The sequence below is a fragment of the Trachurus trachurus genome, assembly GCF_905171665.1.
Source record: "Trachurus trachurus genome assembly, chromosome: 21".
Taxonomy (NCBI): Eukaryota; Metazoa; Chordata; class Actinopteri; order Carangiformes; family Carangidae; genus Trachurus; species Trachurus trachurus.
This window is the reverse complement of record NC_139899.1, coordinates 28873900-28888325: the sequence shown is the minus strand read 5'-3', so window position 1 is coordinate 28888325 and position 14426 is coordinate 28873900. Positions and strand designations below refer to the sequence as shown.

At 39.4% G+C, this 14426-nt stretch overlaps 1 protein-coding gene across 1 annotated transcript in view; it reads left to right on the top strand.

The window, feature by feature from the left end:
- Nucleotides 1-14426, top strand: part of LOC311004853 (ras-associated and pleckstrin homology domains-containing protein 1-like) — an 89535-nt gene that overhangs the window by 61768 nt on the left and 13341 nt on the right. Inside the window, exons 10-12 of the mRNA XM_083997035.1 lie at nt 5696-5773; nt 8123-8197; nt 11236-11320. Coding sequence (XP_083853161.1) covers nt 5696-5773; nt 8123-8197; nt 11236-11320 — 238 coding nt within the window. The remainder of the gene's footprint in view (nt 1-5695; nt 5774-8122; nt 8198-11235; nt 11321-14426) is intronic.

Genomic DNA, 14426 nt, shown 5'->3' with positions numbered 1-14426 from the left:
TGACACAAATCCTCCTCAGTTTATTGACCTGTTTCACTTCTGAGAAACAAAATCTCAAAACATCTTCCTCGATTGAGTTCAGGATGAAGCTACAATTTGACCTAATCTGGAACAAAAACAAACCCTGAATTATCTTATTCTACTTTAAGGACTTTATATATTAAAAAAAAAATGTATATAGGACCTTTAAAAACACAAGTTTACAAAGTGCTTGACAAAACAACATATAAGAGACAAGTCACAAACAAGTGCCATAAGAGATGGATCACCCAAGCATTACAGGAACACAGGCAATATGAAAACCCAACAACAAATTGAGACCAGGAGGACTCAGATTACAATGCAGGATGCACTTATAATAAAACTTTTTTTTTTTTAAATGGTGGTATACATGATAAAAGGAGATAAAATCAGAAAAGATGTGATATAAGAGTTAAAACAGAAGAAGGTATAAAGTAAAATTAAGAGCATCAGAGTAAAACTGTGAGATAAAATACATAAAAAGAAGAGAATGACATCACGTAAAAGCAGGTTTTACCCACTAATGCACCGTCGTAATCACAGAGAGTGCGTAACTGCACAATACAAAGCTCTAAAATGACATAAACGCTGTCAGATTAATGTGTTTTTACTCTTTTAACATCCATTTATCTCCATTGGCTTCAAATCCAGCTTTTACTGCTGCGGATTTAAACAGAGCCAAGATATAACCCGTCTCAGTGTTTTCCTTCCCGACTCCACTGAGCTGCAGCTTCAAGCCTCTGAGCTGCGTCTTGGAAAAAAAAACGTGATTTTTGTTTTAATTTGTGGTCCCAGATTAGAGCAGATTGGGGGAAGGGTTGGGGGGGGTCCTGAGATTACGAGCTATGATGGGGCCAGTCTAATTCCTGCAGCAGTGATTAGGCTGAGGGTGTAATTATCTGCACTCGTTAGAGCAGCAACACAACAACAATGTGTGTTTGAATGTATGCATGTGTGTAGCTCTGCATATAGAAACGTTTTTCTGTGTCAGTGTTACACCGCCGCAGCAATAACTGCAGCCCTCCCACCCACTCACTCACACACACACACACACACTCACACACACACACACACACACACACACACAGCTGGCCCACTTCTGCTGCTTCTGCTTCCACATAAGTCGCATCACTCGGCTCTGTTTATGAGCCTACGGCGGCTCAGGAGGGACATATTCCTCCACCACTTCAAAGGCAGTGGGATCCTTCCTGGGCAGAAGCTAATTTTAGCGTCTCTATATAATGTAGGTCAAGTGAATATCTATGAGATGGAGGAGAGAGAGAGAGAGAGAAAAAAAAAGAAAAAAAAACGTTTACTCTGCAAGCTGGAGATGACGGCAGGAGAAAGAGAAAGAGACGGAGCCCTGTGGCGGGATGGATGTAAAGCAACTGGAAAAATGGTTTAGGTGGAGATTTAATATCCGGATGAAATTTACAGAGATGCTACCAGAGACAGAGTTAGACCACAAAAGACACCAGTCAACACAGAATGGAGGTTAATTAATGGATAAATGAGTGGATTATAATATATTAAGCACGTTTTAATCCGTTCCTGGATGGATTTAATGGATTAAAAAAAAAAAACTGTCAATGAATTGTTACGCTAATGTCATGTTATTTACACCGTAATGGTGTTATGAAACCGTACAGATTCAGAATCCACAATTCAACAAATAATTAACATTTATCATATAAAGAAAAACCTCAATAATTGTTTACACTTCTTGCGAATTAAAACAATCTGTAATTAATAACCTCGACTCGGGACTTGATGGTGTCGATTTGAAAATGATCTAATATGTAATTGTGTGTGTGTCTGTTATCAGGTTTAGAGACACTCATCAGATCCAGCATCACAGCTCAGAGGATTAGAGGTGGAAAAACAGCAATCTGCTTATCAACAATTAATTTATTCATTAATTGATTGAGGTGATAATCGATTGGCTCCATGCAAATAAAAACCTGACTCAAAGTCACAATGACCTCATTAATCAGACCATTAACGTTACCGTCATTATGATGCTGTGACCATTTTAAAACACCTCAGTCTGGAACTGATTGATTAAAATTACCCTTTAAATGTTTCTTAAACATCACCTTGCATTAATTCATGACTTTGTAGAGTTAAAGGTTCAGAAATTGTGGAAATTTCAAGATTCAAGATCCCTTTATTATCATCGTACTGGTGAAGCAATACAAGCAAATGTAGTTTGGCTCCATAGCAGCCTGTTGTGAAGTGTATTAAAAAGACCTTATAATTTAAAACATTTAAAATAACCTAAAAATAGTCCGCATTAATAAATAAATAGCTCTTATCTTAAATAACTTTTTTCAAAAACAAACATTGGTGTAGAAAATAAGAACAGAGAGAATATTGCACTGCTTGTTTCAAGTTGCTAGCTAGTTAGCATGGTTAAAATAATGTAATTATAAGAAACTCTACACGGAAAGCAAAATAGGAAATCCTTTCCATTTGTGTGATGTTAAAACAAATGTACATAATCAAGATAATATTGATCCAAAGTATTTAACATTTTTAATCAATCAAAATGTGATGATGAAGATGTTGACGGTAGAGATGAGGAGACAGTAATGACTTTGAGGATGATGATGATGACAGTTGACACGTGTTAGCCTCCTGCTGTGGGCGATAAATATTCTTCTGAACGTAAACACAACTGACAGCTACTGTACTGTAGCGTTAAAACGCTAACGGACGCACGCAGAACACTGTATCAACTGTAACATGTCGTACGTTTCACTATCGGGCTAATGGTTTAATTGCAGCAGCCATTAAACTTTGTCCTTGTTCTCCACAGTTCAACTTTTAGCTCAGACGTTAAAAAGCACAAACAGATGATGTGTTGTGTAATTTGTCAAATTTAATCCTCAGTGTCACTTTTTTTAAGTCAGAGTCAGACCTTTGTTGTTTTTTAGCCTCGTTTTAGCTCAAATTGTTGTTATGTAACTCTAAGATCTCTGTTTTCTGTCCTGCTTTAACAGACTATGATGATGATGATGATGATGATGATGATAAATGGTGTTGCTAGATTAAGGTTAAAATTTACGTAACAGGAAATGGCTTTTTTATTATTTCATAACTGAACACATTATCACACACGACCTGTAACCTGACACTGCCAGTTCTGATTGATCAGGCTTTACAAATACATCTTTGAAATTTTCTTGTTATATTTTGTGGTAAATGGCCTAAAATATTCATAAAAATGCATCAGTGTTCATAATATACACTTGAATTTTAAGATATATCTAGATTATTCTTAGTGTATCAGTTAATTATTGGTGAATTTCTATGATAGATTTTATATAATATTTATCACTTGTTCATTTAGTATAAGAAATATGCGTGGCTCACTTTCCTTTCATCTACTGTGTCATGTTCAAACTTTACGTTCATTGGAAATGATTGTTAGCTGTAAATGCTATGATGGAGTACATACATGTGGATAATTGTCATGCAATCCTCTGCGTGCATCTGCCTCTATCAAATAAACATGACATGAATAATTAAATACAGTGGAATGAATAATCTCAGCCTTCAGAGATAATAATATATTTATTATAGCCTTATTACACGCATTTATTTCTTTTTCTTTAATTTCATTCATTAACCAAACAAAACAAATAAAATGCAAACGCGACATCTCCAATCCAAATAGTCCATAACCAACAACAAACACATTATTATAAGAAACAATATATAAACTGATTTAACTGTATTTTCTGAGTCATTTAAATGTAAATTTTTATATCATCATTGATTTTTTTTTTAATATATATATATTTTTATATATATATATATATATATATTGTGACACCTCGACATGTCACAGATTTTAATCTTCTGACCAAAACATAGGCCGCTCATTATGTTTGTGTTTATGAGCTTATACTGGAGATAATGTAGGTCTGTAGTGTGTGTGTGTGCATGTGTGTGTGTGTAGATGTGTGTACTTCTGGGGGTTTGTGGGGGGTGTCGATAAGGAGATTGGTTGCTAATCTCCTCTTCCTCGTCTTTCCCTTCGTTTCCCTCTGCCCTTTCGCTTGTTCACAATATGGACCCTCGTGTGTCTGTGTGTGTGCGCGTGAGAGAGTAAGTGTGTGTGTGTGTGTGCGTGAGAATGTGTGTAGCCTAAAGTATGTGTGTGTGTAAATGTTTGTGTTTGTGCAGACGGGCTAAAGTGGAGCACCTCCGTCACGGCACGCACAGACATTGAGACATTCATGTGAAGTGACTGGAAAAGATCCCCCTAAACAAACTGACCACATACTGAGAGGATGGAGGAGGATGGAAAGGGGGAGGAAGAGGAGGAGGGGGGGTGAGACGAGTGAGAGTGAGACGAGGACAAAACGAGGAAGGAAAAAAAAACAAAAGCGGATTAAAAAGAAAGAAGAGTGGAAAGACGAGCGAAGACGGTCGTAGCGAGGAACAGAGGAGCAGGAGGGGGCTTGGAGGAAAATAAATAAATATAAAGAGAGATCAGTGCCTGTGCATGGATGGAAGTCGGCACGGCAACGACAAAGCCCCTCCCCCCATCCCTTCATCCATCCAGCCCGACCCCTTCCCTCCTCCTCCTCCTCCTCTTCTCCTCTTCTCCTCTTCCTCTCATTCCCTCCATGTCGCCCGGACAGGGAGGATGTGACGGGGTTTTCCTCCTCTCCAGTCGGTCGGTCGGTCAGTAGCTTCTCTGTCTGTTTGCTTTGTCAGTAAATCTGGTTCTGAGTCCAGACGCCGGTCGGTCGATAACTAGATTAGAGCAGCTCAGTCGGTGGGAGTGTAAACAGACAGAGCTCAGCGTTTTACTCGTCTGTTTATACCACCACTTGTCTTTCTACTTTTGCCTTTTTTTTTGCATTTTGCATTTTGCAGATGTTGAGTTTGCTTCTTCTTTTTCCTCCTCTCCATCCATCTTTCCTCTTCTCTTCCATTTGAAGAGATAAAGAGACAGTCGTTGGAGATTTTGTGGTCTTTCTGCACTCTTTTATTCTTCCACTCCACATCCCTCCATCGGAGCAGCTCCCAGTGTTTTGGGAACAGTTTGGATTAACCATCTTCCTCCTCCTCCTCCTCCTCCTCCAGAGGGAGAGGAGCCGTCTCCAAACAGACATGTAGCCTCCTCCTGCGAGCGTTAATCCAGCGCCGCTCTCCTCTCCTGCAGCCACGGGAACATGAGATAAGAGCCGACGACCACCACAACGACGATGATGATGATGATGGTGCTGATGAAGATGAGGAGGAGGAGGAGGAGACTCATGTCTGACGGCTGCTCGACTCGTCTGGACTAAACCTCAGATCCCGGAGTGAAGAAGAGGAGGAAGAAGACTAATCAAACAGAACAAAACTCTGCTCATTAATACAACTGGGATTATTATTTTTTTTATGAATGAACTTAAAACTTTATAGTTCATTAGATGTAAAGTTCAGACACAGAAGCGTCGACTGTTTAAGTGAAATCGACTAAAGATGAACTCCTGTTGGAGGAACCAGGTGAGAGGACCGGTGTGTCCTTCATGTGTGTGTGTGTGTTAGTGTGTTATTGTGTGTGTGTGTGTGTGTGTGTGTGTCAGTGCTGCAGGTTTGCACTGACTGAGCTGTGTGTAATATCCTGTTGTCATCATCATCATTATGTGTGTGTGTGTGTGTGTGTGTGCAGGAGGAGCAGGCGGCCAAGCTGAAGGCGGAGAATATCCGTCTCGCCCTCGAGAAGATTAAGGAGGCGCAGGTGAAGAAGGTGAGTCAGCGTCACACACGCACACACACAAACACACACACAGAGAGAAAAAGGAAGATGGACACTACAGTTCAGATATATAAATTGTGTGTGTGTGTGTCTATGTGCATGTGAGTTGTGAGTCTGGCACGTGTCCAGCGGACTCAGTTTTCTGGGTCAGGTCAGTGTTACTCCACGTTGGTCAATAACAGCTGGGGTCAACACATGCACACACACACACAGAGAAGTATACATACACACATACACACACAGAGCACTCAACATAATGACCATCGTGAGTTAAATCCCAATCCCACCGAGAGAGAGAGACTGGATTGGCAATCTGGATTTACTACACACACACATACATACACACAGAACTCCACATACCTGAGTGTGTGTGTGTTTCCATCATCTGTATGTTGATCCTGCACAAAGTTAAAAAAGAAAAAAAAAAGTGACAATATAAAATATCTTCCTGCACTCTGCAATATAACTTTATTAAAATAAAAGACAAATAAAGACATAAAAGTAAAAGAAAAGTGTAACAATAGAGGCCGATAGAGTTGTGTTTATGTGAAAAACAAACATGAATATTTACATCAAAACATATAAAAACAAAATAAACCAAAGACCTTAAATAATATTAAACATGTTGATCAGTATTAATTGTTCTTGATCCACTCATTCATTCATTTCACTGACCCCAAGGAGAAATATATGAATTTATTATACCATAATACTATACATACAGACATACGACGGAGTATTAGGGCCACATTGACAAATAAAAAAAATCACAAACTTCGAGATTAAAGTCGTAAATTTACGACTTTATTCTCGTAATGTTATGACTTTATTCTCGCAGGAAATGTACGACTTCATTCTCGTAAATTTACGACTTTATTCTCGAAGTTTATGTTTTTTCTCAATGTGGCCCTAATACTCCGTACATACATACATAATACTATATATCATTTTATATCATTTATATCATATCATTGTTATGTAAGATGCTGGACGATCTGAATTTCCCTCCTAGGGATTAATAAAGTATTTTCTATTCTACTAGGGCTGTGTGATACTGTGTAAAAACCACCAACACGTTGTGTTTCTATGGGCGGATATAGTGATTAACAGTGTGACTGGTCATTGTTGTTTTTTATTTTTGGTTAATAAGAACAATCTAAAAGTGAAGAGGTGATGTGTGTTGGTCTTGTACCTTTAAATCTTCTCCCTGTTGTTGAATCCAACTTGTTTTATCATCAGCGACTAAAGGAAAACAATAATAATCACTGATCAATGAGAAGTCTCATAAATAAACCTTTCATTTGAAACAGTCACACATAGTAAGGCCTTCTTCAAAGACTATATTTAGCTTCATGTGAAGTTACCACGCTACAGTGATACAGCGATGTTATATAACTGGACTTCATGTGCATGCGTGTGTGTGTGTGTGTGCATCCATGATGTTAAACTGCTTCACCGGGTCGTTTTGCTGCTGCTGTTTAACTAAAGGAAACATCATTATCATCATCATCCTCGTTTCTCTGTGAAGAGTATGGCAAACAGATTTAACATTTAAAAGCTAAGTTTGATTATCCGGAATTGTAGATATCAACAACGTCTTTCTGACTAGTCATAATTACATTTTGAGTAGTTGGATTTTTCATTCAAGATATCTGTAATTCAGTTTTGCCTCGTCAAAAAGAACATTCCAGATCCACAACTACGTTCTTCCTAGGACAAATAACGTCACTTTAACCATTCATGTGTTTGGGGTTTGTCATTACAGATATCTACAATTCAGTTGCAGATATCCACTATGTGAATTACAGATATCTGTAACTGAATTACGACTAGTAGTAATTCCTGTTACAGATATCTACAACATCATTTCGCCTACCTGAAAAGGGACATGTCGATATCTTTAATTGGGGTGAATTAAATACTGTATATCTTGAACTGGAATTATGACTAGTCAAAATCAAATTGTAGATATCTCAAACTGGAGTTACTACTAGTCGTAATTCAGTTACAGATATCCGTAATTCACATAGTGTATATCTGCAACTGAATTGTAGATATCTGTAATGACAAACCCCCAAACACATGAATATAGGAAGAACGTAGTTGCAGATATCTGAAATGTTCTTTTTGACTAGTAGACAAAACTGAATTACAGATACTGTATCTGCAACACACATCCAGTCTGGCTTTTAAACGTTAAAATGTCTTGCCATAGGAGAGTGAAAGTTTTTTATTATTCAGCAGCTTCGGCTCCTTTAAACAGAAAACAACATGAAACTTGAGCGTTGTCATGGTGACGATAAAGAAAGCTTCTCCTCCTCCTTGTCTCTGTGTCTGCAGCTGGTGATCCGTGTCCATCTGTCAGACGAGAGCTCCAAGACCATGATGGTGGACGAGAGACAGACGGTCAGACAGGTACGAGTACTACACCTGGAGTTACAGTACAACAGCATTTATACTAGTACTGTTACTACAGTATTGTGTTATACAATACTTCTTAACATGTTCTTGTGTTCATGTTTTGTATCATTTTTAGCTGCCTGACTAATGTGAATTTCCCTTTAGGGATGAATAAAGCATTAAAGCAGAAGTAAGCGATATTTTTGTGTTAATATAAGTCTTAAATAGTTATATCTTCCGACAGCAATCACTTACATAGAGTGTTTGGTCCGAAACACAGGTCTGTCAGTCACTCTGCTCTGCTCTGAGCCGAGGAGAAAACTTTTCTCGTATCCTACAAGTTTTATCCAATGAGGAGAGAGAACGGCATGAAGGGCTGTGTGTGCAGCCAAGGGATGCGCGTGAATGTGGTGACGTAGGGACGAGGACCAATAGATCCATGACGAGGGCGGGGGCTGCTAACTCCGTCGGCTGACAAGAAGTTATGGTGCGTTCAGGGCAACCTGTAACTCATGTATTTCCGATCTGTGAAGTCGTACCAGTTCGATCTGGTACGAGTTCACCGGTCGGAAGTTACGAGTGGCCGTTATAGTGACTTTCACAGGTAAAACAGGTCGGAAAAACAGGAGTGGGTTGCCTGGAACGCTACAAAGTCGTAAGTTGTGACTTGAAGCTGTAATTTACGGTTTCAAAAGCCTGCCTGGAACGCAGCATTAGCGAAAACGACCGGATCACTCACTTCTGCTTTAATCAATCTATCTATCTGTCTATCTATCTATAGAGGGAGTTTGACAGTAGTAATACTAGTAATACTATTATCATCAGTAACAGTAGCAGAGGTGGGAGAAAGTCCCTATGTTGCAAGTCCAAGTAGAGTCTCAAGTCTTTGCTCTCAAGTCCCAAGTCAAGTCCAAGTCCTAAGATTTTTGTTTCGAGTCCCAACCAAGTCCTAAGATTTTGTTTCGAGTCCCAACCAAGTCCTAAGATTTTGTTTCGAGTCCCAACCAAGTCCTAAGATTTTGTTTCGAGTCCCAACCAAGTCCTAAGATTTTTGTTTCGAGTCCCAACCAAGTCCTAAGATTTTTGTTTCGAGTCCCAAACAAATCGATTATAGGTAATGATACATAAAGATCATGACCACGCCTCAATTGTTAAGTTGTTTATATTTTATTCTGTCACTTATTCATCTGTTTATTTTTATTAATATTATATTGTGATATGCTTTGTCAATATAAGCACTGCCTTCAAAGCAATGCCAATAAAGCAATTTAAAATTGACGTACAGTAACACGCCAGAAATATCGTGTGATCAAACGTGATCTAACCTAGGTTGATGGTAGCCATCAAAGATACTCTATTAAACCATCTTTGGTAGCCATGGAGCCGTTAGCCACACTGGTTTGTTATGCTACATGTGCTGCAGTCAGCTGCTTCTTTATTGGTTACATTCAATTTCACGTCACATTCTGCGGAGCCGGTGACTAAGGATTGTCGTGTTCCCCCACACACAAGCCGACTTTTGATCCAAACAATTGTTGTTAAATATTGAACATGTTTAATATTCACGATTGTTGCCGCCGAACGTTTTACGAGTCGATTGTCAGGAGAATTTAAATCTTAAAACACCACACTACAGGAGAATCTCATAAAATAATCTCAAGAGCCTAAGATAATCGGGCGATTTTTGTCTTTGGTCGGAAGGGGGAAAATCTTGTGTGTGGTAGGCATTAGTGTGTTGGCATTAATTATACAGTCAAGACTGATAACAGGAGTGGGTTCTATAGGAATGTCTCTGGCTGGCTGCTGCAGTATAACATTGATGTGACACTTTTTAAAATATTTTAATATTTGTGCTTGCTGCATGTGACTTGACTTGAATTCAAGTCTTTGCTCTCAAGTCCAAGTAGAGTCTCAAGTCTTTGCTCTCAAGTCCAAGTAGAGTCTCAAGTCTTTGGCATCAAGTCCCAAGCGAGTCCAAGTCTTTTTCTGATTTGATCAAGCAAGTCTTAAGTCATCAAAATCGGGACTCAAGTCCAAGTCAAGTCTCAAGTCTCTAGTCCAAGTCCACACCTCTGAACAGTAGTAATACTCAGCAGCTGTTATACTATTATTACTACTACTACTATTACTAAGTATCATCAGTAACAGCAGTAGTACTCATAGTGGAACTAGTAGTAGTACTAGTGTCATAACTGTTATCATTACAGAAGTAGTAGTATTGTTAACAGTTGTACCATTATCATATCATTTACAGTAGTAAAAGTGGTATTGTGAACAGTGGTACAGTCGTACTAGTGTCATCAACAGGAGTATCAGTACCCGACCCATAGTAAATAAAGTACTGTTAACAGTGGTGCTTTTACCGTGTAAACAATAGTTGTTGTAGTAACAGTAACAGTAACAGTAACAGTAACAGTAATAGTAGTAGTAGTAGTAGTAGTGGTAGTAGTAGTAGTAGTACTTGTATAGTATAGTATAGTATAGTATAGTATAGTAACCTGTGTGTGTGTGTGTTGCAGGTGCTGCACAGTAGTAGTAGTAGTAGTAGCAGGGCAAGTCATCTTTATTTATATAGTGCATTTCATACCAAGGCAACTCAATGTGCTTTACATAAAGACAAAACATTAAAAAAAGAAGCATAAGACAGAATAAAAACAAACAAAACACTAAAAACAGAGTTAAAAGCAAGAGCAAATAAAAGTAAAATAAAAGAAAAAAGATAAAGTTTTAAGTTCTCAGCTATAAGCACGTGAAAAGAGAAATGTTTTTAACCTGGATTTAAAAGTGCTTACAGTTGCGGCTGATCTCAGGTCTGCTGGTAGTTTGTTCCACTTGTGAGCAGCATCACAGCTAAATGCTGCTTCACCATGTCTGGTCTGAACTCTGAGCTCCACTATCTGACCTGAGTCAGTAGATCTCAGAGCTCTGCTGGGTTTATATCCTACTAACATGTCATTCATGTATCCTGGACCTAAACCTAGTAGTATCAGTATCAGTAGTAGTAGTAGTACTTGTATAGTACAGTAACCTGTGTGTGTGTGTGTGTGTTGCAGGTGCTGGACAGCCTCCTGGAGAAGTCTCACTGCGGCTACAGTCCAGACTGGTCGCTAGTGGAGACCATCAACGAGCTGCAGATGGGTGAGCACACACACACACACACACACACACACACTCCCCTGGGGCGGTGTGTGTGTGTGTGTTGCCAGCACACACTGTACTACGGGCTTCAGCTCCACTTAACACTGTGTGACACACACACACACACACACACACACACACACACAGTGTTTGCGTGTGTGCAGTGCAGCGTGTGATGTAACCTACATCTGCCTCAGCTGGGAGAGAGAGAGAGAGAGAGAGAGGAGGTGAAGTGAAGCTCGTTCTACCTCCGTCACCTCAGACAAACCTGAGCCGAGTCCTGAGGAGAGTTTCAATCAGCAGCCGAGGGGTTAAATCAGTTAATGGAGGGAAACACTGGTGTCTGTAGCTCTGGGGGGGGCTGATACTGCCCCCACCCCCCCACCCCCCTCCACACACACACACACACACCAGCAGCAGCACCAGCTCCTGACAGCCTGCGGACAGAGACTGACTTCCTGTCAGAGTGTGACCTCTGACCTCACTCTGCTCAGCCTGCTGGAAATAAACCAGTGGTACAGCATGATGATTACCACCAGAATAACGATTATTATTATTATCATTATCATTATTATAACAAGTTTCATAGTATTTGCTGTCCTGGTGATAAAACAGTGTTTCATGTTCCTCCAGCTTATTAAAGCCCCAGTATGTAACTTATTTGGCTTCTTATTAGCAAAAATAAAATATTGTTTCATAAATCCGTATTTCACTGAAGGTGAATCACACCCGCATACAAATGAAAGCTTTCTGGTACCTTAGAATGAGTTGTTAGAAGTCGTTACAAATACATAAGTGGGCGACACACCGAACCGAGGCGGCCATGTTGCATCGTGACCGTAGGTAACCACGGAAACTGAGCGGAGCTGTGGGCTCGGCCTGTTAAAACTGTCACCACTGTGTAGTGTGAGGAAGGACGGAGGCACCGGTGTTGCATTCAGGTGCAGTCAGGCAGACGGCCGTCGGCAAACCAACCGGATGTCATTTTACTCCACCAGAGAAAGACGGTAAAACAATACCACATCACCATGACAACATGTTGTCACGCCTGTATTGTTTTGCCTCGTGCTGGCGGACCACTTGTTTACATAGACGCTTGTTTATTAGGGGTGGGAGAAAAAATCGATTCACATAGATATCGCGATATCTTTTTTGACGATTTTTAAATCGATTTTTTTTTTTCAAAAATCGATTTTTTTTTTTGAATTTTTTTTTTTTTTTTGATTTTTTTTTGATTTTTTAAAATTTTTTTAAATATTGTACAATGTGAATTTGTTAGCCTCTTTTACATACAGAGAGTACAGGCTTTGAAAAGGGTTTAAGTTCACTTTATAATGGAGTATGTTAATTTATAGGCTCCTACAGTATTTGTGTGCAGATAAATGTTAAAAATGCGACTAAAAATCGAGAGAATCGGCAATATCGTAGAATCGCAATTTAAATCGAATCGCCATCCAAAAAATCGTAGAAGAATCGAATCGGGAGAAAAGCATATCGTCCCAGCCCTATTGTTTATCCTGTTACATGCAGCGTCTGTTGTCTGTCTGACGTCTGCCCCATTTCACGTGAATGCAACATCAAGAATACGTTCAGATATGCAACCGCACCGCTAGATGGGGGAAATTCCTACATATTATAAGCAACTAACAGTTATCATTATTATTTATTATCAATTTTTAAGTATTTTCTGGGGAAAAATGTGAGAAAACATAGATAAATGTCCTGGATAATTTCCCACAATTCAGTGCGGTGATGCCTTCAGGTGCCTTGTTACCTGCCAAGAACCTGAAGTTTGAGAACCTGAAAATACTTCAGTTTCTTTTTATTATAACAATTCTTAAAAATGAATGATGATTTAGGGCTTTTAGGAGTTGTACAACTTAAACTTGAACCACAGATGTTTTTATTATGTGACGACACACTGTGACTGACACACACAGACTGCACTGGATGAGCTGCTTAAAAGAAGGAAAACAAAACCTGGAATAATCCCACGTGTCTTGGAAAACATAGGAAAATTATCGACCAGTTTTTACAGTCATAGAAAATGAGACAAATGAGGCGGATGTGTAGTCACACTGTGCAACTACGCATTTGCAAATTGTGGTGGTTAAATCAGGATTAAATGATGTGGAGGTGGCTGCAGTTAACAGATCGTGTTAATGATCCATGTTTGGTTCAGTAATTCAGAACAAAAAAAGTGAATGAGAAACAGCTTCAGTTTGAATTCAGCTGGATTAAAACAGAAAGGAGATTCGGATGGTTTTAGGAAAGGTGGGTGTAACCCTGTCTCAGGTTGTGACTGAATCTGTCTGATAAACACTCAGACTGAATGTGGGTCACAGCTGACGTGGGTTTTGTCCACTTCAGTCCTCAGAGGAAACATGTGAGCATCAGCCGGGCCGGAAAAAAAAGAGAGAGAAAGAAAGAAAGAAAAGGAAGGAGGGCAGCAGATCGCCACGAGCCGTGTTGCTACAGAGCAGAGAGGTTTCCAGCTCCTGCAGCAACACTACATCCACAAACAAACCAGAGTGTGTTTAGAAAAAAAAAAAAAAAAACTTGACCAAACTGGAGGAAAACAACATTGAGAAATATTAAAGCAGCTTCAGATTCCTCTGCAGTGAGACAATGTGGAGGAACTCACCGTGGGATTTGTGGATGGTTTCACTGCGGTTTGTTTCTGTGGGTGGAGACGTCACAGCTGCTGCTGCTGCGTTCAAGGACAGACATGAGGGCGGGAAAACTGCACTTTACTAACTCAACAAACGTACGTTAACGTTAAAATGTCATCCAAGAGACTGGATTTCATTTGTTACTTTAAAAAAAACAAATGAGGAAGGGTTTTTGACCCAAAACGTTACACTCCCTTTTTTGGTGATAATAAATTATTGCTCTGTAGCTGTTGTTGGTGTGCAGACTTTCTTTTTTTCTATGATTTACTTGTTTGTCCGGCACCCAGCGTTTAGACTTAGGGATGTGCGTGCTTTTTCTATTTTTTCATTATTTACTTATTTTCAATTAAAAATTGGGTTGTTTGCATTCACTTGGAATCAGGCAGACAGCAGACAGACTACAGCCACAGGCATGATGGCAAAACCAATACACA